At 39.9% G+C, this 27,828-nt stretch overlaps 1 protein-coding gene and 2 long non-coding RNA genes across 5 annotated transcripts in view; 2 read left to right on the top strand and 1 right to left on the bottom strand.

Moving 5' to 3' along the window:
• FREM2 (FRAS1 related extracellular matrix 2) overlaps positions 1–27,089 on the bottom strand; it is a gene marked incomplete at its 5' end in the record, with an annotated part of 143,098 nt that extends 116,009 nt beyond the window's left edge. For all 3 annotated transcript variants that reach the window (XM_082435470.1, XM_082435471.1, XM_082435472.1), the window contains 2 exons: positions 16,758–16,847; positions 21,911–27,089. In XM_082435470.1, the coding sequence (XP_082291596.1) occupies positions 16,758–16,847; positions 21,911–27,089 (5,269 nt within the window). The remainder of the gene's footprint in view (positions 1–16,757; positions 16,848–21,910) is intronic.
• LOC309647886 lies at positions 2,977–16,096 on the top strand. Its single transcript, XR_014256362.1, has 4 exons — positions 2,977–9,731; positions 13,087–14,881; positions 15,732–15,818; positions 15,931–16,096. It is a non-coding gene; the product is annotated as an uncharacterized lncRNA (long non-coding RNA).
• The window catches only part of LOC309647883, a 42,839-nt gene continuing 42,062 nt past the window's right edge, over positions 27,052–27,828 (top strand). Inside the window, exon 1 of the long non-coding RNA XR_014256347.1 lies at positions 27,052–27,155. This is a non-coding gene — a long non-coding RNA (uncharacterized lncRNA). The remainder of the gene's footprint in view (positions 27,156–27,828) is intronic.

Genomic DNA, 27,828 nt, shown 5'->3' on the forward strand with positions numbered 1-27,828 from the left:
AATGAGCTGACTGTGAGATGGAGAGTTTGTCCTAGATTATCTGGATGAGCAAAATATAATCACAAGGAATCTTTTAAGTGGAAGAGTGAAGCAGAAGGTCAGCATCAGAGAGATATTTGAAGATGCTACGCTGCCGGCTTTGAAGATGGAAGAAGGGACCACAAGCCAAGGCATGCAGGCAACCTCTAGGAGCTGGAAAAGGCAGGGAAACAGATTCCCCTCCAAAGCTTCCAGAGGGACACAGCCTTGTCAACACCTTGATTTTAACCCAGTCATTTTAAAATTCTGATCTCCACACTGTAAGATAAGAAAATTTGTGTTGGTTTAAGTCACTGAGCTTGTGATAATCTGTTACAGCAGCGATAGGAAATTAATACAGCAACTCTGAGAAATTTATTTTAATTCTTTAAGCCTCACTTCCTTCCTAGGTAAAATGGCAACAGTAGAAATCACTGACTGCTCTTTTGATAATCCAATAAATTGACTTGGGTAAATTGCTGGTTACATAGGAAGTATTCAGTACACACTGTTTCCTATCTCTTCTATCTGCAGGCCCACTACCAACCATGAACCTTGCAATGATGGCTACATTCAAAACTGAGGGCATGTAATTAACAGATAATTGTCTAATAGATTTAATACAATTATCTCTTAAACGTATCAATATTAGTGTAACTTTCTATAGTGAAGGACAGAGAGAGAGAGAAACTGGTAGAACAAGAGCTATTAGCAAATACTAAGAAAACTCTGTTTATGTATAGCTTATCGCTGGGGATGTAAAATGACTTCTGAGCTAGTAGATGCTCTGAATAAGCATGCCAGGAATTCAAAGTTCAAAAGATCATTATAAACCATACTTTCTTTCCATTAATACTAAAAAGGGAAAAGGAATGCTGAGGGGGGGGTCTTGGTCTCATCAACTCTTAAAAGCAACAAGAATACAGCTTGATTCCACCTTTAGCATGGAAGAGAGAATATAGATGGGTCCAAAAATATTTTATAAAGATGTTTAGATGGTTGAGAGAATAGACATACCATTCAAAGAAATGGGGATGACAGAAGACTCGTGTCTGATAACAGCCACCTAACTGTGAGAATTAAATGCCAAATCAAATTACCACCCAGGAGTAACTCAGAACGTAAACAAAAATATTTTTCAGTCTTTGTTCTTATTATTGCTTAAGAGGCCAGTTTTGGAACTGGTAGCAGGAAAATGTTATTAACTCATTAAAGTGTAAAACTGGTTGCCAAATGGTGACATACTAGGATCCCACAGGAGAAATCTGTGTGTGTGTGTACTGTCCTGACTCAAAGTAACTGATGAGATAAAAACAGAAAATGTATATAAAATGCTTTCTAAATTCTACTTAATAAAGATACTGAATGATCATTAAAATACGAGAAGGGGTCCATATGGATATATTATCCCTAAGGAAGAAATAAGAATATGGCAGAACCTGTATTAAGCTATCTTGGTAGATTCAAAAGACCCTTAATCATGAAATCAGTTGTATCTATTATTAACAATAAAAAAAACCGTGGGTCAAGTAACTCAATCACCATGGATTAAGCAACTACCTAATAAAGCAGAATCGTGTTTTTCTAGAGAATCGCAGAAGAGCCCTTAATCACAACCAGTCTACACACCTACGTTTCCGGTCTGCCCTATTTGCATCTAATTCCTTAACTCTTGGAATCTACAAGATAAGCCACTGTATTTAAAACTGTTTGTGCACTGTGGGTATTTGAGGATAGTAATAACGAAGTGTCAAATGCTCTTTTTAATTGATGTTTTTATAATTACATGGACTCAGTTCACTTCAGTATTTTTCATGGAAAAATTGCTTTAAAATCCTAAGATTATTTTGAACTTTTAAAAACCATCTCTAGGGAATTCCCTGGTGGTCCAGTGGTTAGGACTTGGCGCTTTCATTGCGGTGGCCTGGGTTCAGTCCCTGGTCGGGGAGCTAAGATCCAGCAAGCTGCACGGCACGCCAAACAAACAAACCAACACCCAAAAACCATCTCTACCTGAATAAAGTAAGCTAGTGACTTGATCAACACAGTTAAACTTTAGGAATCTTCTTTTCAAAAGACAAGCCTTTCTTTGAAATCTCAAAATCAAATGCTATATTGTATCTATAATTCTAAAGACTCTGTAAACATGGTCTTCGCCACCTTCACTATATAAATTCATACAGTGTTTTCCCCAATAAAGATCTATTAAAAAAATTCATACAGTGAACATTTAATCAGGCAGGTAAAAGTAGAGACTGATTTATTTCTAAACACATTTACTTTATCACATCACTTAGCAACACCATTTATTTAGAAGAATCTCCAGTATAAAATGCTTTGCTAATTCACTTTATCTCTTACAGTGTTACTATTCTCTCAAATTAAATGAAACGGTTATCAGGTAACATTTAATTGACTCTGTCCCTTTTCTTATGGATGCTGACTTTTACCACATACATACAGGAGGTGGAGGTGGGAACCGGGAGGGGAAGGGGTGAGCAGTTTTCTCAGCTTTGTCAAAATGATGCAGGAAAAGGGGAGTGAAGTAAATCTATTAAGAGTATAAACTCATTCCATTCTCAATGGTGTCTAGAACACAAATCAATAAGATTCAGCCAGCTTATTATAATAACTAAGGCAAAGAAATTGCAGCACTTACAAAAGCTTAAATGTCTAAAAGCTAAGTCTCTAAACTGGAAACATATGCAGGCATACACATAAGAAGAGGAACTCCATTATAAAATAAGCAAGACAAAGAGTTGGATGTCACATAAATTCTATGCAAAGAATATTGGGAAAGTATATGTTCATATGCACCTCTGTGTGTTTGGAAGACAGCTAAAGGACAAGACAAGACAAGCTTTTGTTTACTTCACATTCTTTTACACTGGTAAGACTTTTCTATTTTCCTTTAGATTCCTCTCTTGACTTCTGAAGATACTCCACATACAACTTTAAAAGAAAATAGAAACCATTAGTTATTTACCTTCAGCATTTATTCATGACTTCATTCCATAAATATTTATTGACCTCCGACTAAGTGCCATGTGGAGACTAAGCCCTGGACAAGGAGACAGGAATATGAAGAAAGCAGCTCCTGCAGAGGAGAAGCTGTACAAACCCAGATGTACGTAAAGTGTTCCAGTACACAGTGGTATGTTCTGAGCTTGTATACTGATTGTTAAAATGGCGAATGCATCTGTACTGATTAACAAGTAGACGGAAAGATTATTTAAAACCTTGCAGAGTCAGAATTCAAGCCCAAAATGCCTGGAAGAGCTCACACTGTTAACCAAGATAATACCCAGCCTCTCACTGGTCCTGAAGTTCCACCTAATTAAACCTTGCATTCCAGTGAATAATTTTTGTGACTTTATCTATACATAGACATTGACTATATGAGCCTCATATATTTTGTAGGGCTTAGAAATAATTTGGATGTAATTGATTTAGTTCAACAAAAACACCATGAACAATACCGCTGATGCTGAGAGAAATTTTCTACCAATTAGTGTTACAAGTCACTTAATAATGACCAATTTGAGGGAAGAGTTTGATCCTATGCCAAATCACAGCCCAGGGAAGGTATGCTTTAGCTTGGGAAAGCTGCTTTCATAAAAGATGACATCAAAACAACATTTTAAAATTATTAGTGATTTAATGAGTGATTTGTACTGTAACCTTATACTTGTAAGCACTTTTATAAAACATATATATGTGTAATATATTATACTGCATAGTATATTGACAGCCTTCTTATAGTATGCTATTATTAATTATTTGTGCTGCCACTTATATCACTTGCTAAGTAATTATAGATATATGAATGTGTATATATACACATTCATATGTATGTATATATATAACTTTATAATTGACAATGGTTTAAATTATTATTTACATCAATATATGGATATACAAATCAATACTTTGAATATTGTCCCTGGATACAAATAGTAGTAGTTATGGGAACACAGAGGAAGTGATGTCTGACCTTAATAACAGGGGTAGAAGAAATCAGGGAGAAAATACACTATTGGAGTGAATCTCATGCAGAGACAATGGAAGGATACCAAAGAAGAAAGGAAAGGCATGTGGCATGTGCAGGAATCCTGAAAAGGCTGTGTGGCTGGATAGATTAGACTTGGCTAGTTTGTACATCAAGAAGAGTCTGAATTTTTTTTCTTTTTTTTGGCCGCACTGTGCACCTTGTGGGATTTTAGTTCCCCGACCAGGGATCGAACCCGGGCCCTCAGCAATGAAAGTGTGAAGTCCTAACCACTGGACCACCAGGGAATTCCCAAGAAGAGTCTGAATTTTATCCTGTGCATAATAAAAGACCATTGTGAGTTGGAAAGTAATAATGGTATCAGATTTGCACTGTAGAAAATGAACTGTGGCAGCAGAGGGGAGGATAGAAGGGTTTTTTTTAAAAGATAATTTAAAAAATCACAACTGTTTTTTTAGGTAGCTATAGAAACAGTGTGTATCTGGGTCAGAAGGGAAAGTGACAAGAGATGAAGAGATCCATTAGGAGAATTACATTAGAAAAAAGTCCTTCATTCCCTCAATAAACATTTATTGAGCAGCTATATGCTCCAGGCACTGAGGATACATCAATGAAAAACAAGGGTAAAAAACAGAGATAGTTCTCATGGATAGCTTACTATATTGCAGCTGGGGAAAATGGCTAACATTTATGTAGCACTTACTCTGTGCCAATCATTATTTTAAGCAGTTTACTTTTAATAAATCATTTAAGATAAACCACACTGGTGTGGTTCTAATGGGATCAATAGCCATAGAGTTAGTGAAGGAATCTGATTCAACAGAAATTCAGGAAGCAGGTAAAATTGACTGATTTAGTAACTGGAAGGCTATGCATGGTGAAACAAAATGGTTCTTGAGGTCTAGGTAGCAAGAATAACTTTTTCTTAAATGGTTAATAACAATTTCTTAAATGGTTAAGTGTAGCCTACTTTTCTTAATTCTATAGCAATGATGCCGTGCATTTAATTTGGGGCTGTTTCTGCATAAAAATAAAGTAAAGCAAGAGAAGGATTATGGGAACACAAAATGGTTCTTCTCTGTCTCTTGGATTTCTGAAGTCTACTAACCAGTTTTACCACTTTATTTTCAATTTCTGAAGTGGCTCTCTTGAGCTATGCTTAAAAACACTGTTTTCAGTGTTCTCAAATCATGCCTCTAATAACTATGTAAGTGGAGTTAAAGGTAACAGGTGGGGCATTACCAAGATGAAATGATTAGATCTTTCTGCACAGAGGAAACCAGCAAAGAAATAGAGAGCAGGCATGTCTGCTCTCTCAGTTTGGAGGAAAGTAGTCAGAGCTCTCTTGAAACAAAAAGAGGAGAATTGTGTCCTGGCTTCCTTCATCAAAATACTATGAAGGTGCTATTTTCCAAGCTTAAATCAAAATCAACAAGAAGAATAAAACGTAGTTCTAAATTGAAAACCAAACATAGCAAGATAATTTTGTTCCCTTAATCTTTTCTTTTAATTTCTTAGTACCACGAATACTAATAGCCTCTGCAAAAAGTGAGTCTTATGTGAAATGGTACTTAGCCATAACTGAATAATTTATTCTGGAATCTTCTACCATAACAACAATATGAGAATTCTAAATGTGAACCACCTAAAGGTACACTGTCTTCTTAACCTTATATTTATTCCCTAAGTGAAAAATCGCTAATGATACCACTACTTGGCAATTGATTTTTTATCCTTAGGGGCAGAAACAGATCAATAAATTAATGATTTTAGTAAATTTACACTAACTGTTCTAAAAGAAAAGGTTCAGGAAAACTTTTTCCCCCTCATTTACACAAACATTATTGCTCCTAGGAAATGTACATTATGAAATCAATCTACATTTGTGAAGCAAGAACCAAAACATCTATATTTTGTGTGTGTGTGTGTGGTTCACATATTCCTTACTTTATCACAATGTTAAAAAACCATATTTTTCCTTATTTGCAATTGGGATTAGGTATGACATTTTTCCCTTTGACTTCACTGGAATATTGCAGAAAGACCCATGGCTGTAAAACTGATCAGGTAGAAACAGATAAATAAAGCTGTTAAATAAAATCTACATATTACCCAATCATTATTTTTAAGAACATTAGAAGGACAAGATTTTAAAAAGCAGACAGTTTTCCTGTAAAATCACAGGAAAATAAGATTTTACATTTTTATTACACGGAATCAAGAAGTATCTGTTTACTGGGGACTTGCCTGGTGGCACAGTGGTTTAGACTGCGCTCGCAATGCAGGGGGCCCGGGTTCGATCTCCGGTCAGGGAACTAGATCCCACATGCATGCCGCAACTAAGACCCGGAGCAACCAAATATATTAATTAATTAAAAAAAAAGAAGTATCTGTTTACTGCAAATAATTCACATAAGCAATATTCAGCTTTTAAGGAACATGTTAAGAGTAATATACAAATCCACAGCACTTATTTTCCAATGAGAATGGAGAATTTCAAAATATATGCTCTTCTTATTACTTAAATTTTCTAATTTTCTCAAAGATGCTTTTATTTGTTTTTTTCTTTATGATAATGATTAAGTGGAACATCTGTCAGCTGCATAACTATACTACAGTATAGTTTAGTACAGCATTCTATACTAAATGTATTTAGGAGATTCTAAGACCTGAACAAACATGGTATTTTATCACTGTCTTTGGCTGGTTGTGTCCCAGCGTATTAGACTTGTGATCAAAACTGTCCCTCAAACCTCACAATTGCTAAATCAAGATGTTTTGGAGTACTACATCTTGGTAAAAGCATGTTACTATATTTAACCTTCAAGTCTATAAAATTTATATTTCCAGTCATTAAAAAAGAGAAATAAAACATGTACAGTGAAAAGAAGTACAGTGTTCTGTATTTCTATGATTTGGCCAAAGTGAAAACTCATTATTATTAGATTAATGGAAATCTTAGTTTAGCTACTTACTAGTGGTCCAATAACTTTGGAAGCATTCTTAGCCTTTAGATTCAGCATTGAAGAAGTGTTAATTATTCTTCCACTTTTGTCCCTGTATATCCCATCTTTCCACCAAAAACAAATAGTCAGACAGTCAACCTTTATACACAGTTGAGAAAGGCAAGTACAAGGAAGAAAGGAAGAAAGAAAAGGACAGAAGGAGCGAGAGAGGGAAAATAAGCAAGGAAAAAAAAAAAAGAAAGACAAATAGAGAAGCTCTGGAAACCCTCATAGTAGTAGCTACCTGCACAGTTCTTACTATGCCGCAGGACCTGTGCTGCATGAATGATCCTATTTCCACGAATAATCTTACTTAAATCTTCAAAAGAACCCTATTAGCTAGGTACTATTATTGTCCCACTTTACAAATGAAACTGAGGCTTGGAAAGGTTCACTCTCTTGGCCCAGGGTCACATCACCAATTGGTATTTGTCCCAGTTCTAACTCCAGAGGCTGCGCCCCTCACTTGGATGGAAAGGAAGATAAGCAGGGTCAAGAGGTTGACCTTCCTGTGTACACATTTCAAAGAAGTAAGACATCTCATAATTAATATGTTGGAAAGGACCTCTTAATTTCCCTTCAACCTTTTCCATGCCCCGCTAGTCTTTTCCATCTCAACAAATGGCAGCACCATTCTCTGCTGGCCAAGAAACCCAGAATCATGCTTAATTCTCTTTTTTCCTTACCCCATAATCCAATCCATCAGTAAGTACTATAGATTGAGATCTGAAATTATGCAAGCCTGTCTTCTTCTCTCTGTATCAGATGTCTTCCTGCATCAGCCCCTGCTTTCTCCTTGATACGTCCCCTTGACTCTCCACAGCTACAAGAGTCATCATCTGAAAACATAAACTGGAACGTGTTACTCCCTTGTTTTAAAATGATTTGGGTTCCCTGTGCTATACAGTAGGTCCTTGTCGGTTATCCATTTAAAATATAGCAGTGCGTATATGTCAATCCCAAACTCTGTTCCATATTCTGTAACAACCTAAATGGGAAAAAAATTTGAAAAAGAATAGATACATGCATATGTATAACTGAATCACTTTGCTGGGCACCTGAAACTAACACAACATTGTTAATCAACTATACTCCAAAATAAAATAAAAAGTTAAAGAAAATGATTTGGGGGATTCTCTTTCCCTCAGAACAAAGTCGAAATTACTGCCCTGGGTTTATAAGGCTCTCGCCCCAGTCTGTCTCCCGAGAACCATCTTGCCCCACTCTCTGGTTTGTTAACTGAGCTCCAGGTGTGTCGATGTTCTTCCGGTCACTCGAACACACCAAGCTCAGTGCCATCGCACGTGCTTTTCCCTCCACCTGGAACATTTCTTCCTCCCTTCTTCCTGACGCAGCTTCATCTCATCCTAGGTCTAAGCTTAAATAGCACACCTTTCAGAGGCCTTTCCTGACATCTGCATCTCTATCTTGGATTTAATTATAACCCCCATAATACTTTAAACAATGTATACGCGTTGTATTTGTCTACTGTTTTATCATCCATAGCTATCAGAACCTCAGGTCAGAGGTCATAACTGCCATGATCGTCATTATTTTCCGAGATCCCAATAGACACCTGAAACATAGTTGGGGCACCAAAAATACTTGTTGAATAATTCAATAAATAAGTGAATAGGGAAACTCTTTAAGTTTCACCACAGAAACTCTGAACCTTCTCTTCCATTGCATTCCGGTTCTCTGTTGTATTCTTATAGGTTCTAGCAAATATAGAATCATACTAATTACAACTGTCATTGAACACCACGGTCTATTTCTCCCGGCCACGCAGAGCAAATTTAAAAAGACAGACTGGGATATTACTGAGTAATGTAATATATACCACAAATAAATATTTGATTTGAGATTATGGTATTTTAGTCACTTATGAAAGATTTGCTTAGTTTTTAAAAGGTGATTATCATTTGTTTTGAGAGTAAATATAGAACCATGCTAAACGTCTAAAAATGTGTCTAATGAGGATTCATATTCACGGGAAGATTTAATGATTTAAGAAAAGTTTCCTCTGAATTAAAGCTAATGAAAACAGTACAGCCATATGACATATAATTTTGGAATGAACCTAAAGAATAATAACTAATAAAATTTAGTCTATATTTTTCTATTTAAAAGGTACAACTTCTTTCATGGACAGTACAGTACAGGTATTTTATAGATTCATGCTTTTAAAGGCAGGGATCTGGCGTAGAAAGATCTTGATGACTTGAACTGTTCTGAACTGTTCAATGAAAAAGGAAAGGCTTACAAACATTATGCCATAGTCGCCAACACCTTCTCCCAGGATCTGTATTCTAGTGGATCTGTGTTCTCTTACAGATTAAAAATACTCGTATCAGTGCCTGACATTACTTCACCGTCTTATTATAACCCCCTGAGGCACTAGTGTCTTTCCTCTGGTTCTCATGTCACTAGTAATTAACTTTATTGCCAAGAATGCTTGCTTTTTTCTCTCAGCTGAATGTCTGTAAAATCTTTTAATGCTTGTACTCAGACCTCATTTTCCGACTTACTGCACTTATTTATATTTTTCCAGCCCTTGCTTTAAATTCAAGCTAATTATCAATAATGACTTTGCTTTAAACCCTGAAGTTACTGGTCACCTTCCAGCAAAAACTTGTGCTTCTTCTAAACCAGCATGAAGAGCTTCCAGTCTCCCGGTGTCTTGAGTATTCAACCATCAGGTACGGAATAAAATTCTGAAAGCCTCATCCTTAACTGACATTTCATATACAGAAATGACTTTGCAGCTTTTTCTACTATGTCAAGAAGCTATTTATATCTTTCAATAGCGTATGAATTAGGGATCTTGGCGGATGAAAAACTGGGCACCGCAAGGCACAATCAAAGACAGTGGCAACACATGTCTGGCTATGGACCAGATACATTATAATGGCCAACACGCATATCATGTCTGACCCCCAGTTTCAGTGCCAAAACCAGAGAGAGACTTTCATAGACGGTGTGCCCATATCATATGAGAGCTCAAATGAGGAAGCGGCAAACCAGTTTTCATAATGGAGAAAAAAGTAGGGCTCCCCCTACTAAGTATACCGGGCCAGATGATCACGTATCCTAATTCTTTCTTCTGCCCATCAGGAAGTATCTTGATTTATGTCAGAGTTTGGGATTGACATGTACACACTGCTATATGTAAAATAGATAACCAACAAGGACCTACTGTATAGCACAGGGAACTCTGCTCAATATTCTGTAGTAATCTAAATGGGGAAAGAATTTGACAAAGAATAGATACATGCATATGTATAACTGAATCATTTTGCTGTGCACCTGAAACTAACACAACATTGTTAATGAACTATATTCCAACATAAAATAAAAATTTAAAAAAGAGAGAAATACTGCAGAAAAAAAAGAAGTATCTTCAATCTGATGCTCAGGCTTTGAGACTTGAAACAAGCAAACAAACAAGAAACATAAAAATGTACATAATGACTTTTTAATAAGAACTGAGGATACTTTATGCTAATATAGCTTTCTACTTCTCTCCCTGTCATAAAGTTGTCTCACATGAGGCAAAAAAATTGGGGTGACTAAAAATACTTAAGGCAGTGGTGCTGACTTAAAAATTTCAGTGATTTATAGAAAATGTTGATTTCTTTTTAAATTTTAAAATTGTGTAATTGTTTATATAACATACTGACAATTTTTTTTTTCTGAAAAGAATTCTTTAAGAATAACATGAGCTCTAAACTGGTGGTTACTGTGAATCTCTTCAATCTTAAGTATATTCACTGAAGGTTTCAAAGGCATTTTTACAGCAGTTAGTTTCATGTATTTAAAAATGTGAAAGCTTTACTAAAAATCTTTTTTGGTGCCACAAGGATTTAAATCAATGCTAGGATAAGAGAATGTTCTAAAAGAATGCAAAGGGTCCCCTGGGAACTGTTTATAGGAGCTTTTTGTAGAATACTATTTAATTGATCCTTATATAAAATAGAGCTTCTTTTGGCCATTTGTCTATTCATTTATTTTAATATTTGTTTAATATTTACTGTGTGTTCACCCCTGGATAGGCCTTGTGGTATAAAGGTTAATGACACCTTTTTTTGACTTGAAAAAGTTTCTTCTCTACTAATGGAGGTCTTCACATTAGCAAATAATCAGAATACAACATTCTTGTTCTAAAGAAAGGTAGGGATAGAAGCACAAAAAAAGGGCATGGCCAATTTTGTTATCAAGATATTGGGAGCAACTTTGGAGAGGGAATGACATCTGAGTTGAAAGTTGAGGAGTGATTAGCAGTCATTAGGGCTGAGGGTGGGACATACCTGGAATAGTTACGTGAGACTGGATTTCACATCATAATAAAGAGCTAGACGATTTCCTTGGAGACAAAACTAAAAAGGGACAGGAGCGCTTTCATGTTAGAATACTTATAATGTTAGAAGAGGAAAATTACAGAGTTAAATGCTGAGAAGAAATCAGGTAGAATATGCTCTATTATGAAGGGGATAAAAGAATACATGTTTTTTCAAGGATGTGCTTCTTGTAAGCAACATGTAATTGGGTTTTGTTTTCTTATCCAGTTTGACAACTTTTATATTCTAATTAGAACATTTAGTTCACTTACATTTAATATAATTATCGATACATTTTGCTTTATATCTACCATCATAATATTTGCTTTCTTTTTGTTTCTTCTGTTCTATGTTCTGTTTTCTCTCATTTCTTGTTTTCTTTTGGATTTATTTTATTATTATTAGTTTTCTAATTTCTTCCCTCTATTAGCTTAGGAAAAAAAAATAAAAAAAGAATACATGCTTTTTTTCTTCCCACAAAATTCCAAGTACTAGATCTGGAATTTTAATTCAAAGAGGCAATTATCAAAGGAGAATGTGTTTTCCAAGTCTGTATTATTATCATTACCTTGAATTACCCTTGAGAAGACATAAAGGGTAAAAGCAAAAGAGATGGAAGACGGTTTAGCTAAATCCATAGGTGATTGCTACCCACACTTATATACAAAAGCTCTTTGGATGAAGCCACAGATAACAGGAACACACTTCTAATTTCAGAGTTTGACCTTTTAGATTGTAACTATGAAAATGCATGTGTTGATTGGCCCCGGAAAACTGGATGGATGACCTATTTTGACGTAACATTTTCATGGGGTTTTTTTTTTGGGCTGCGCCGCGTGGCTTGTGGGATTTTAGTTTCCTGACCAGGGACTGAACCTGGGCCCTCAGCAGTGAGAGTGCAGAGACCTAAGCAATGGACCACCGGGGAATTTCCTCAGGTCCTTCACTAATATTCCAATAAACGTATTTCACTACTAAATGATCATTTGAAGAATTACAATATGACAATTTATAATTATGAATTTTAAGGGCTGCATAACATTTTCTGATGTAGATACCGTTACTAAAAAGCTCTATTTTTATTGGCATTTAGAGTAATTTCCAAATTGCTACTTTTTGCATGGTGACATACACGTGCCTACAAATTTTTGCTTCTGTTGAGCCATGTCTCAAGTGGAATATTATAGCCTTCTTGACTTCGTCTCCGTATTCACAGATGTTTCTTCAACTTTATTTTCTCAGTTTACAACCTCACAAATAGTTTGGAAGTGTACCTGTTTCATCATAATCCCTGAAGTGAATTTTTTAAAAGTTTCTTTGTAATTTAATTGATAAAATAATTATAAAAAGGTACCTTTGTGACCAGCTAGAAGGGTGGGATAGGGAGGGTGGGAGGGAGGGAGATGCAGGAGGGAAGAGATATGGGGGATATATGTATATGTAAAACTGCTTCACTTCGTTAGAAAGCAGAAATTAACACACCATTGTAAAGCAATTATACTCCAATAAAAATGTTAAAAAAAAAATGGTACCTTAAGGTTGATTTGATTTGTGTTTATTTCAACTTTAGAAAGAATAAATTTTTTTCCACAGTTAGAAAAATTACAGTGTGATACCAGGAAAGAATACTATAAATGTTAGGATGCAGTGACCTTTAAAGTATTCTAAAATAAAACTGTACACCCCAGAGGATGCAGAACTTTTTGTCTCTCAGCAGATCATACTCTGACTTCATTCTCATCTATCAAACATGCCTAAAAACTCAGTCTGGAGAGCCCAGAAGAATTCAAGTTCCTCCCTCTTTTGCCAATCCTGAATAAGTGTCGAAGTTACTGTCTGAGGAAGGAATCTGGGATTCAAATTGGCCTCTAGCTGCCTGGTTATACAACTTGAAGGAGGTCAGTTACCTATATCTGTGACTCAGTTTCCTCATCTGCCAAATATATGTATTTTTAACTGTGCTCGGAGCTATGAAGGCAAAATTGCATAAATGATAGTTCTAATAAAAGATCTAATGGAAAGAATCCTGACATATGAGGATCTGTGTGCATGCGTGTGTGTGTGTGTGTGTGTGTGTGTGTGTGTGTGTATACATGTGCTATATTAACCAACATTCATTAAGTCCAAACACAGTAGAACTCCGAGGTGAAAATCCTGATGTTATCTATTCTTCAATTAGTGTATTCTTAAGTCCAGTCTTTTGGTAATTGCCCCAAAGCCCTCCAAACACTAAAAAGTAGTAACTCTGTCCTAAGCACCAATCCATTAGTCGTGGGTGGTCTTAACCGGTTAGGACATTATAACAGGAGAATTCTGTGGCTAGCCAGGTTCTTATGATAATATAATTAAATCAAAAACAAGGGATTTTAGTTTTCTGTTCTCCTCAGCCTCCTCTCCCATTCTTGACTCTTGAAATTAAAAGCTATGCTCTATTTTTAATGTTATTTGAGGATTATATTTGCTCCAGTAATTTCCTTACATAGCCACGGTCCTAAAATCAATCTGGTTGACTTGAAGAAAGTGATTTTTAGTGAGTTGGAGAGAGAATTGGTAGTAGAGAGCTGATTGATTTTATGCCATGGCGCCTTGACTTGCTTCTCAGATCTGAAATACTAGAAGCATTTCATATATTTCATGGGAATGGTGTATGGATATGCTTACTATAATTGTATAAAGTAAATGATAATAAATGACTACAGCTGAATTCAGTAACTAAACCCTCTGGTGCAAAATGTCTGTCATCAAATGCATGGGAAGAGTAAGTACCCTTGAGGGAGCTCTGTTACTTCCTGGATGGATGGATGGATGTGTTTGGGGAAGTTACCTGGCTACTCTGAGACCTAGATCCTTCCAAATGAGAAACAAGGATAATCCTTGTTCATAAGATTCAATCCTTGCATTACCTGACATAATTCCTGAGGCATACATATCTTGGAGAAGTGTCAAACGACATCACAAATGTGTCTTCATAAACATGTCATCTAGTTCATGAAATTTACATTGCTACATTTGAAGATTTTGAAAATAAATGTTCATATTACAGTCTATAAAATAGGTCTTTTCTAGAGTATATTTTGATGAAATTACTAACTGTACTACTAGAAGATATAATAGCTAGGTCAGAAAAAATTCATAATTCTTAGTATAATATTTTTGTAGAGAGGAAGAATATCTTTATTCTTTCTTTTATCACAAATATTGCAAACATTTTTTTTACTTCTGTTTAGCAAAATACCTCACACTTCCCAGAGAGGAGAATTTCATTCAAGATACTCTGTAAGTTTAAATAGTCTTGCACTTCTCATTGATATATTAGAATATGTTACAAAAGACAGTGCAAAAATCCTTAAAAAATAAGTATCAGATTGAAACTATTTTGAAATACATACATGACTTTTTAGTTTTTAATCTTGCAGGTCTCTGTATTTATTCTGTCAAAGGGAAGTTTTCTTGCATCAGGGAAATTAAGATAAATTCTGTTCCACAGAGTTGCCAGAATCTGCCTGAGCTCTGTAAGTAATGCTAAGTCAGTGGGAGGAGAAGAGTAAAGGACAATATCTCTGGAATTTTTCTCTCTCACATGAAACTCTAGCTCTGAAAAAGCTCCCAAAATGATTTAGTTCCTATTTCCATAAACACAATCTTTAGAGGCTCAGCCATTTTTTCAGCAAATCCAAAAATAAACCCAGTCTCTTCAGCTAGTCATTCCTCACTTAATATTTTGAAATATGATACAGTATAATGTTTTCCAAAGTTTGAATACAGACCAAAATTTTAAAGTAATTGCTACCATTCCATTCAGCTAAGGAAAGAAAAGTGCATAATAATAGAGCATATATATGTATAAAAAGAAAGAAAAAGCAAAATGTATAATAAAGTATGGGCTATAATGTCTTGGAATTGTAGTCATTGGATTTCAAACATTTTTTGGGAATTTTAAAGAAAATCATACTTTTGCTATTGAGGCTTATTCAGTCATTCGGAAAGATATACATGGTGTTTGGAACCAACGATTTAGTCCTTACATTTATATATATATATATATATATACACACACACACACATATATATAAAATATATGTATATATGTATATAAGACAAATTTGAATTATTTCAGAGTCTCACTCTAAAGTTTACTTGCAGTAGTATTTCCCATTTGGGCAGCAAGATTCAACAAGCAGATTATTTTCTGATAAGTTGATTTCCTTCTCAGAACTTGGTTTCATACTAAGATTCATTTATCAATATGTAGAATACTAAAGTATGATTTGGTTGCTAAGAAAATAAAGGCATTAAACTTATTAAATTTAGTTGAATCCAAGTTAACACCCTTTTTTTTTTTCCTCTCTGGCACACACCCAGCAGATGTCATTTTTCAGAGCTGTGATCCTGCTACGTCCAACGACACTTTAAACAAGTGCTATTTAATGCTTCAAAAAAATAGGAAGGGTAAGTATGGAATCTTTTTGAGATAGATGACAGAATAGTGTGCGTTTTTATAAAGCATCGTAAGGAAACAGGTGACTGAATCATTTCTCCCTCTCTCTTCTCTCGCACACAGGTCCCCTCATTTCCTGTGTCCTGTTCACATATTCTTCCCGAGGTTCTTTTCCTTCTCCTGGGAGCAAGTGAGAACACAAACACCCTTATGATCAATCTAGAAGTGGCCAGCTTTCCTCCTAGGCTGCAGGGTGAGGAAGAGAGCTGAAGAGTGTGAGAGGCAGTCAGGGCTCTGGGGGAGCAATGACAATAAATTTACTGAGGTGACTTAGATCCCAGGCCATAGTCTATTCTCTGCAGTATTCAGACTTCACCAAGGAAAAGCTGAGCTAGACCAAGTCACAAAATCCCCCAAACTAAGAAAACTAAGAAAATCATTAGACGTACTGAGCTTGATACACATTTATTTAGAACTGATTTCTTGGTGAAGGCGACGTATTATCCACCAGCATTAGTCCACACAGTACCCAAGAAAATTAGAAAAAGGTACCCCCTTTGGGCAGACACACCTAGGTAGAACACACGGTTTGCAAGTGGGGCTGGGTTGGTCCCAACATCCTCCTGTGGCCTCAAGCAGGCAGCTTTATGCAGAGTATAATCTGAACAACTGGACATGGGGATCCTATTTACATAGGTCTTTCTCTTTAGTGCTTTACAAATCATAAGACAAGAATAATATAACTAGAACATGTATTTACAATCATTGCAGAGTAGTATTGTGTCAGACTGAGAATGTAAGATTTTCATGAGCAAATACCAACTTCACTCAGTACAAATTCAGGTGAGCATAAACTGATACTTGATACCGATTCCCTGTAATAAAGTTGTCAAAGAGCAACGAAAAAAGTCACTCTCCTTGTTTATACTAACAGGAGAGTGAATACTTACCACCATCTTCAACTGTAAAATGGAATATGTCACTTGTGGCATTAGCCCCTTCTCTCAAGACGTAGCATATTTTCATATCATCAATGTCAGCTAGAAAATAACCAAATAAGAAGATGATTAATTACTAGGGCAAAACTGGTGACTCATCATTTATGGTAAATCCTATTGGCTATTACTTTTCTGAGCCATGTTTAGATCTCCTTCTTCTCCTAAGGGAAAGAGTGCTATCCTATTTCTCATATCTCTAAGCCCTTTGATTTCAGCTGTCCCTTGGAAATATGATCCCTTACACAGATAGAATGCAAGAGCTAGGTTATAATAATAGCAAGGTGTTGCCCTTCCCAATGATATTCGCATGTTCGTGCACCAAAGGAGTGACTATCTAAATACGGAATGTCAGACTCCATGACAGGTGGAAAGGGAGATATTTTGAGGCATGGCAGATTTCCTGGCACTACTGAAATCACACCCTTTGCCTCCCTGTAGGACTGGCCCTAAGAGGAAAGAGGCTCCTCGGCTCTACCTCAGGCTAACTTTTCTTACCTCTTGTGGTATAGCAGGCTGTTTTTAAGCTCTCCAAATTTTTTAAAGGAAAAATGAAGAAAATCTTTTTTAAAAAAGTCCCACGGATTGAAATTACTATCATGACTCAATGCCAAAGAGAACTTAGAAAACATCGAGTAAAAGCTGAAACCTTTATTCAGAGTGAAAAGTTATTCTGCCTCGGAAATGCTTTTTCTAATGCTTTCTATTCTAGCTATCAAATTCACCGGCATAGTTTGTTTTCAGTGTTGATTAAAATACAATTTGAAAATTTATTCATCCATTTTATCAGTTTTTCTCCTTAATGATGCCACACAGACAACATAATAAAACAAACATCATTTTGTTCTGTGATACTCACAGTAGACCTCTATTGGATCTGGGCCAATCAGCAAGTAGTTATTTGCAAGGTTACATAAAACCAAGATCATAGCTAAAAATTGCTTCAACAATAGTATTTGATATTTATTTGTCTCGTGTGTACTCTATGGTTTATTCATCTCCTAAGATCTCTCACAAGTTCATGCTACGGAGTTTAAAGGCATTACATATAAGAAAATGATTTTATGAAAGAATAGTATCAAGTGATGCAAAGTATTAGAATCAACAAATTACTCCATGAATTTCTATAGCTCCACTTTACAGATGTGAAACATATGATCTACCTTGGCTCACACAGTTTTGAAAGGTGACTTGCTTACAATCAAACGTTTGAGGAGGGGAAAATCTGATTTAATAGTTAATAGTACCTTCTTGTTAATAGAGATACCTAAAGGTGAAGCAAGTTCAAGATGTGTTCTTCTCCCTTAGCATTTCTTTTCGAACTCTACTGTAATCTCCCCAAATTCTGCCTCTTTCTGCCTGGCTGCCTTTTGTAGAAGATTGAAAATTTCTTTTTGCAATCTGTTTTTTGTTTCCACAGTCCTTTGCTCAGGATCTTACATTCAGTAAGGGCTCAAATGTTTGTTAATCTAAAATGAGAGAGCCCGGAGGTCTGGTGGTCCACACCTGCATCTCTCCCTTCGCATGGGTGATGACTCTGTAGGGGTAAGGAGTGAAGCCCCCTGCACTGCTCTTTACCTGTTTTCTCTTACAACTCTTAACTTTTACAACCTTTAAATTATCGGTTAAGGAATGAAGAGAACTCTGCTCTGACTATAGGTCCTTAGCATAAAGACAACATCCTCCGGTCATGTGGGGAAGACCTTTGTCCAATGTTCCCATTCCTTCTTGAATTCTATAAGAAAATCTAAAGGCTCCACTATAGGAAAAACAACAACTACAATACCCAATCCCTGTATCAGTGTTTTCTAAGCAGAAACTATAGTACTTGGGAGATAGTTTCATTGAAATAAAATACCACTTCAAGACTGATTTTTAAGAACTTTTCTTTTTTAAAGTAATGAGAACATGAATTCAATTATAAGACATTCAGGTGTCAAATTTTCTCTCCAAGTTAGGCCTAAGCTATTGATTAGATGAAACAAACTACAACCCTTTTCATAATTCTGTTAATAATGCATTGTTCAAAAGGGGGGCTTTTAAAAAATCTCAAGTGAGTAAAGACTTTGATCATAACACTGTTATTCTACAGGTACCTCTAAAAATAACAAAACACACTATAAATATATATATATAAACACTTGCTTCTTAAGGCACAGAAGTATTAGGAAGATAAAAACCTGAGCCAAAATGTTATTTTCTTTCAGTAAACATCTAACAACTAACTAGATCTTCTTCTCATTGTTAAACATGTATCAAATTTATTTCAGTTTATCTACACAATCATTCCATGTTTTATTTTTTTTTAAATTCTGAATTCATTAACATTCCTGGTAGTCACACCCTGGCTACCTTTGGGAAATTTCTGAAATTGATTTCTAAATTATCTCCCACAAGATATTATTATGTATTTATTGTAGAGAAAAAAATCCAGGTACTTGAGACAAGTGTGGGGTGGAGAGAGCAGGGAAGGGCACCTTGAGAAAGAGCAAAGTTTGAAATAACTAAATAATTTCCTTAATTTGTCTAATTCTACCTTGTTTACTTTTCCTAATAGTGAAATTTAATAAGTTTTAGAAATAATTTTTTTTTTCTCCTAGGGATCATTTAGTCAATTTATTTGGCAATAGCCTTCCCAAACCATATGTGCTAAGTGGACTTAATTCAGTGCATTGAAAATCCATCAAAATATAGTTCATCTCATCCCTTCATGATAAAACAAAAACAAAGGAAAAGACAGTACAGTCCTCACTTTAGACACTGCTTCTACTTTCTCTACTGCAAGAGCAGCCATGGTAGCTCTATGAGGGAGCTTTCTCCATTTTTACTCACTTATCTAATCTCCATAAATAACTCCTATGAACCAAACTCCAGCCTCAACTTGTTGTAATGAGTCCTGTGTGATTAAATACCAACAATTTTCCTAGTCAACATTTGGGTTCTTATTGGAACGTGATGATTTCTTTTAAAATGTAATCTTAAAATTTTATCTTGGGCTTCCCTGGTGGCGCAGTGGTTGAGAATCTGCCTGCCAATGCAGGGGACACGGGTTCGAGCCCTGGTCTGGGAAGATCCCGCATGCCGCGGAGCAGCTAGGCCCGTGAGCCACAACTGCTGAGCCTGCGCGTCTGGAGCCTGTGGTCCGCAACAAGAGAGGCCGCGATAGTGAGAGGCCCGCGCACCACGATGAAGAGTGGCCCCCACTTGCCACAACTAGAGAAAGCCCTCGCACAGAAACGAAGACCTGACACAGCCATAAATAAATAAATAAAAATTAAAAAAAAAAGTTCTCTACTGTAGTTACACAAAAGAAATTTCTTAAAAAAAAAATTTATCTTCACTTTTTATAATAAACTCATAACTACTCTATATTTACAAATGACTATAAAAAGTAATCACGGTGACGTCAAGTCAGTGACAGATAGAGCAACAGCCTGTAATGAAATAGCAGAATTTTATGGCTCAATATTTAGGAAATAATATTCCAATATTTTGAGCTGTTGGACTTGGTCCATAGAATTTAAATTAAATCATTTGCTTATTTTCCTTCTTTAAAAAAATAAAAATGCCTAAAATCAGATTATATTTTTGTCATCAGAGGAGTCGTTTGAAGTAACATTTTCAATCCTGTAAAGAATATCCTTTCCATATTCCTTTCATCCTCTTTACTTTCCATGAAAATAAACCAGTCTAAGATTGCATGCATCTCTACCCTCAGAAAGCCTTCACACAAAAGTTTCCTGCTGGTCTGGCATGACACTTGGCACTCTGAAGTTTTCCTGTCCCTGCAGGCCCTAGGATATAGTCAGGCTTTCAGCCAAGAATCAGGAGGTTGGAGTGTAGGGCTATTTGCCAGCATCTAAAACAGAGAAGCAGTTTACTTTAACACTACACTTTGCAACATCCATGTTTATTAAAGCATTTGTTATCTAAGAGCCCAACACTGCTGTAGGAAAAGAACACTCCCCCTGGGAAGCCCTGGGGTTTAACTCCATCTGGTTTCCATTCTGACAAGGGTGAGATTTTCATGAAAGCAACCCAAAGCTCTTTGTAATGAAAGTCGCACGTTCTAGAAAACAGAGCTCTAACTCCCAAGCCAGCAGATTGAATGGGCTTCTCCCTTTAGTCACTGAGTAACTCTGTGCAGGTCACCTGCCCTTCCTGTCTCAGATTCTGTCCACACACAAAGAAAATTGAGGTTACGAAAATGCTTTAGTCTCAAGGATGCAGATGCTTCAGACAACGGTGTTGGTTATTGTGTTTGAAACAGGGCAGAGAGGAGGCTTGAAATGAGAAAATAATTTCTTCCTTCTACTACTAATCTTGTTAACTTATCTTCAGGTTCTTAACAATGAAGTGGCTGTATATTTTGGTGATGGACTTATTGTCTTCTTATACATCGTTAAGTATACTTTTCTTTTCTTGTGTGGATTGTTGTAGCATGCCGTGTACATATAATCATTCTAAATCTAGATAGGTGTTTACCTCTTACATCTTTGGACTGGTGTTAGCCTAAGTCATAAAATCTTATAAAAATTATAAAATCTACAAAGCAAATACATCTTTTTATTTTTGTTACAAAGTTTCTAACAACTATACCAGACTTACAACAAATCCTCTAAAAAAGCAATCAAAATAATATAAATTTGAGGGTTCTATTTGAATGGTGGGTGATGATAATAATAATAATAATGTGGATATATAGAATTTAGAAAGCACATCTTTCTCTAAGATGCTAACATGCTTCATGAACTGTCTACAGCATATAAAACAGGCTGCTGAGGATGGGTGTGGTTAACAGAGCAGAACTGGAAAACCTGCTTTAAATTTAATTCACCAAAGTCGAGCTCCTCCTTTGACAATTCAGCTTGTATTTTCAAAATACGATACTCCTTCTAACAAAGGTCACTGCAGTAGGACATATGGCAAGAAAGGAGCTGTTCTCCCAGGAACGAGAGTCCCTGTATTTTCACCTCCCCTTCATTTCCCTTCTCTTCCCTTGGACTCTAATTTGATGCTCTATTTACGAAGTTCTCAGTGACAGCCATATCTCAAGAAGTAAGACTTGGAGTGCCCTTTGATTCTAAAGAAAGAAAAGTGAACCATACCTTGTGTAAACTGAGTCACACTGTGGTTGCCTTGGCCCAGGTTGAGGAGATATCCATGTCGAGGGGCCTCCGTCACAATAAACCTAAGAGAAAGATGTAAGCTGTCTCTGTCCTCCACTTTCAATACTTTGCTTGTGATCATGGACCCCAAGTGGCCTGTGGCCAGAGGGCGAAGTGCAGAAGCCCCTTTGTTCACTGCAACTTGAGGGACACTATTGTCAACAGCTAAGACCTGTATCTTCATCACTTGGGGTCTTCTTGTTTCAAATACCGTATCAGGGAAAACATAGAACTCTGTATGGGAACCATCAGTCACTATGAAGGAGAAGCTGTCTTCACTTGACTCGGTGCCATCATGTCTGTAGCTGATTAAGTTTTCATTCAAGTCTTGCTTGGTAAAACTCATGGCGGGTCTGGTATTGTTGAATAGGAGTTGACCATGGACAGGCACCTGGGTGACAGTGAATTTCAAGAGTTTGTCTGGAGTATCTCTATCTTCCACGGTGAGTTCAAAGGGAGTAATCAGCTTGTTTTCTCCTTCGCTGACAACCAGGTTATGGATGGTGACCACTGGCTTTTTGTTGTCCACATCACTGATGGAGATACGGAATGTCCGGAAGACGGGGTTATGCCCGTCAGTGACTTGAAACTCAAAGCTGTCCATCTTCACCTCGTCATCAGCTGTGTGGATGTAGTAGATTTTGTTGCCAGCCAGTTGGAGCTGAGTGAAAGATGTGATGGAGACTCCAGGTTGGTCTGTGCATTCTAAGTGACCTCTCATGGGAGCCCTGGTGATGGTAAAAACTAAGTTTTCATCAGGACTGTTCAAGTCACTAGTGCTTAGTAGGTCTGTTGTGAGGGTGACCTTACCACCTTCTTTCAAAGACACTCCCTTACTTATCACATCAGGGAAGACAATGTCAAGGCTCCCAACAGACACATAAAAGTAGCGATCTATAAGGGCATTTATTCCATCAGTCACATCAAATTTAATTAGATCCCGAACGCCCTCTTGCCCAAAATGGACATACTGAATTAAGTTCCTGTCCACTTCATCCTGGGTAAAATTCATGCCCAGTGTGATATTTTCAAAGACACCTATAGGTTTTTGTCTCTGTAATAAGCCATGTCCTGGCCCATAACGAATAATATAAACCAAGGATTCGTCTTCAGAATCTAAATCAGTTGCCATTAATATTTTGTTGTTGATAATTTTGGTTTCCCCAATTTCTATTTCCAGTCCATTATTGATGGCCATTCTGGGGGTCTCATCATCAACGGGGATAATCATAATGATGACCATCTTTTCCACAGAGTGCTTACCATCTGTTAGTTTAATCATGAAACTGTCTTCCTGAGTCTCAGAGTCATCGTGCTCATAAATAATGCTGGAACTCTCTATGATCTGGTCCAAGGCGAAGCTTTCAACCAAAACCGTGCCATTTATCAGCTGGTTCATGATGTGACCGTGGGTAGGAAACTTGGTAATAGTGAAAGTTAAGTCATCTGGGGGAACGTCAGCATCAGCAGCATTGAGGATGGGCGTATCGACCACCAAACTCATGCCTTCCATCACCATAAATTCTCTCATAAATATTTCTGGCTGTTCATCATTGGTGGGAATGATTATGATGGGGAAAAAATGTCTCTCTGAAAAGTTAATGCCATCAGAACAACGAAATATAAATCTGTCTTCCACCGGTTCTACTCCTTTATGGACACTCTGGACGTAGTTTATATGACCCTGTCTGAGATCTTTCAGAGTGAAAGCACTTATGGCAATTCCTGCTCTTGATTTTTCAGAGCCTGGGGCTGGAGAGATGTTCTCCACGTAACCTGAGGTAGGCTGAATAACTATGGTGCACAAGATGTCATCAGTGACGGAATCAGTATCTTCAGCACTTATGTGCATTGAGGTTATAACACTTTTATCACCTTCCATCACTATAAACCGTTCACCTACAGAAATTTCTGGGGCCTGGCTGTCAACAGGGAGGATGGTCACCCACACGGTAACTCCTTGGATAGTATTACCACCTATTCTCCATTCTTGAGACATATCTGACAGACTCAGGTTGAAAGAGTCCTCCTTGGGCAATAGACCTATCTCCCCGCTAGTGTGGGCATAAACAACTGAGCCCTCCAAGATGTCCCTTTGGGTAAACTGCTCTGCTGGAACTCCATTGACCAGGATTTCTCCACATAAGGGCGGATCTTCCAAGAGGAAAGTCAACATCAAATCATCAGTGTCCTCATCGGTCCCCTTGATAACATTGGCAGTGATTTCAGTAGCCCCATTTTCTAAAACATCTAGATAGGACCCCAGAGTGCCTGCAGGAAGGCTCAGCACGGGCACCTCATCATCCACTAGCCGGACATTCACTCTGAGAGTGATGGGCACCACATGGTGTCTGTCGCTGACCTCCAAGGAGCAACTATCAGTCAGAGATTCATCCCCATTATGGGCATAGGAAATCCGACCCTGTCTTATGTCCTCTAAGTGGAAAATCCCATCTACACTCAGTATCTGTCCAGACACCCTCATGTGGCCATGTTTGGGTGCCTGTGTGAGAGTGAAGGTGATGTGGGCCGAATCAGTGTCTATATCATTCACACTCAACTCAGTCTCACTCAGGGTGTGGTGGCCCTTTTCCTGAATAGTGAAGCCAGTGTTGAGGACCTCAGGTGGCTGGTTGTCCACTGGCTGCAAGTAAAGGGTGAAAGTGCCTGGAGCCACGTTCCCAGCTCGGTCCTCCACCTGGAACTGGAACTGGGCCACTCGGGCAGCCACTCCCAGTTCTTGATCTGGAGGTCTGTAAGCAATTTTATGGTGGTTGACCTGGGCTTGTGTAAAATGGGCCACCACCACTGAAGGGTTGTCAGTCAGGACCAAGGTGCCCAGTGGGGCTGGTGAGTGGTTTTTATCTGTGTCCACTGGGGGCTGTGTCACCGTGTAGCGTAGTTCCCGGTCGTCTGTGTCCAGGTCAGTGTAGTGCAGCCACTTCTTCCTCAGCGGTGTGAGCTGGGATTCCTGTACCACCATCCGAAGGGGACAGCCGCTGCCCAACTCCGGCGGGAGGCGATCCACGGGATGAATGCGTATCACAAACCTCTGTAGCCCAGACCTGTTAGGGGGGTCATGGTTATCCTGGACTCGAAATGTGAACTGGTCCATCACTGGCCCAGGACTGTGAGGCCCAGAGTGCCTGTAGAAGAGTCTCCCCTCCGTTATGTCTCGCTGCCGCCACTCTGTCACCATTTTCTCATAGAACGCTCCCTGTTTTCTCCAGGGGCCCCTGATCAGCACCTCTTCCTCCTGGGGAGGATGGGTTTGACGGAGAAGCAGATGCCCTGTAGTTGAGGAGGGTGACTCTAGCACAAAAAGAAGCAGAGAGTCATCTGAGTCCATGTCAGCTGCACTTAGAGCTTGGGGCAGGATGGGCACGGTTTCACCCTCCGCCAGTGTCAGCCCCGTGTTGGCACTGAGGACTGGCGGCTGGTCATCCACAGGCACTAAGGTGATAGGGAACAGGAACTGCACCCGGTGCCTGCGCCCGCCATCCGCCATTCGAAGCACGAGGTTGTCACTTAGGGAGCCATCTTTGTCATCGTGGTGGTAGACCACTTGGCCGGCTGCCAGCTCAGCTACCGTAAATGTCTTGGGGGCAGAGTTGCCACTTGAGGCACCCAGAAGGACCAGGTGACCATGCCGGAGCCCAGCCACCACCTCCAGCTGCACTGCCTCTAGGTCATCCTCGTCACTGATGACCAGGTTCTGGGGTCCACTGCCTGCAGGGCCGGTGAGGGGCCGAGACTGGCCCTCATAGAGAACGAGCCCAGTGTTCCGGGTGACCACTGGAGCCAGGGTGTTCATGGGCTGCACCACCACCATGAAGGCAAAAGGCTCTGAAGCTGCTCCTTCTGGGTCCACTACCTCCAGCTCCAGTTCAAAGAGACGCTCCTGGTCGGAGTCCTCAGAGGGGGGCTGATAGGCAATCTTCAGGAGGTGCAAATCCCTCTGAGTGAAGGAGGAGAGGGGCAGACTGCGGTCATCAGTGCTCACCAGGTAGCCCTGGCCAGGCTGGAAAGGAGAGGTGAGATTGAAGATCAGCAGGTCGGGGGTAGACTCAGCATCCTCGGCTGCCAACATGTCTGGCGTCACGGCGGTCAGTACAAACTGGTCCACCTCCATCATCATCATGGCCACAAAACTGGGCTTGGGTGCAGTGTTCTCAGCCCCTCCTCGGATCCTCACCAATACTTGGAAGTGCTCGCGTTTCAAAGCAGGGCTGCCCACAGGAGACCCTCGTGAGCGCAGCTCCACCACCATGGGCACCCAGTCCCTGTTTGGAGAACGACTGGGGGCCGTGTGACGGTAGCGCACGCCTAGTTCCTGGAAAGCTTTGCAGTCCATCAGGAGCGGCTCCTGGGTGCCCGCCTCGCTGGCACGTCCCGCGACTGGCGGGTAGTGAAGGAGTTCCCCGTAGCGAGGCAGCGCGCCCAAGCCAGACAGGATGCCCACGCGACACTCCTCGGCCTCGGGCTGGTAGGCGAATTCCAAGGTCCGAGAGTCCAGGGCATTGCTGGTGCCCAGCAGCTCCTCCACGACCAGGGGCAAGTTCCGAGTTACAACCTCCAGTTGGGTGAAGACCACCTCCACCTCCAGCACCAAGGGTAGCACTGCCGCCCCTCCCGGCGCGTCGTAGCGGAGCTGCAGCCGGACCCGATCCCGCGACGGGCTGCGTGCGCCCAGGTGCGAGTAGCGCACCTCTCCAGCGCCGAAGTCGCAGGGGAAGCGCTTGGGACTCAGACGGCCGGGCCGCTGGGCCAGCGCATCGTTGTCTAGCACGGTCACTACGCAGCGATCCCCCGGCTGCACCTGCAGCACCAGGTCCTGCAACGGATCCAGCCAGACCTCACGGCCGAAGGGCACCCGGAGCCCACGGTTCGCCGGCACTATGGCCTCTTCGGAGGGGACCCCTGCAACGCCCGCGAGATCCGGGGACAGCAACGCCCGGCCGGGGTCAGGGGGCTGTGCCCGGACGCGGCTTACCAGTGACAGGAGAAGCAAAAACAGCAGCACCAGCCGGGGCGGCGGCGGAGGCAACGGTGGAGAGGTGGCGGGGTTGGCTGCGCGGCGCGCGCGGGCGGTGGTCCCGGGGGTCCGGGCTGCGTGCATGGTCCGGATGTTAGGGCTCGGACGGGTGGCCCTGAGAGCGCAGTCAGTCCCGGTCCGGGGCAGGTGGTAAGAGAGCCCTCCGGAAAGTGCCAGGAACTCCGCACGGCGCCCGGGGGTTCCTGCTGTAGCCGAGGCTGGACCAGAAGGATGGGAAAGAGGCTCGGCACGGCCCCCGGAGCTGCCGGGGAGGCTAAACCGTCCCGGCCGGTCCAGCTCCGCGGCTCGCGGCTCGGTCGAGGGGAGAACTGAGTCCCTGCACTCCTCCCTCCCAGGTCCCGGGACCCTGAGCTTTGAGGGAAATCCCTCCCCTCGCACCCCTTTACTCCAGTCCTCCCAGGAGGCCAATCGTCGGTCCCGGGAGGCGGTCCCGAGACGAGGGTTGGGTAGCGACTTCTGCCAATCAGCTCCTAGGGGCCGAGGCCGGGAAACCGCGCGGAGGGGAGGAGATAGAACGCGCGACGCGTTGTCCTGGAAGTGAGGGCGCTAGCTCCGCTCGGCCCTGCTAGGGCTGCGGCTCTCCAGCGCCAGAGCCGGAACGCGCCGCCGAGCTAGATTCACTTTTCCAGCTGCCTGCGATCCAGCAATACCCCCGTTTTAGCTCCCATGCCCCCAATTCAATGGGATCCCGCGCAGGGAATGCTTATTTCTCACTGTAACTTGCAAACCCGAGAGGAAAGTTAGACGCAACGTGGCTTGAGGGTGAATCAAAACCCAGAGCAGTTTAGGGAGAAACTCTGGG

The sequence above is a fragment of the Balaenoptera physalus genome, assembly GCF_965194825.1.
Source record: "Balaenoptera physalus genome assembly, chromosome: 18".
In the NCBI taxonomy this organism is placed as follows: domain Eukaryota; kingdom Metazoa; phylum Chordata; class Mammalia; order Artiodactyla; family Balaenopteridae; genus Balaenoptera; species Balaenoptera physalus.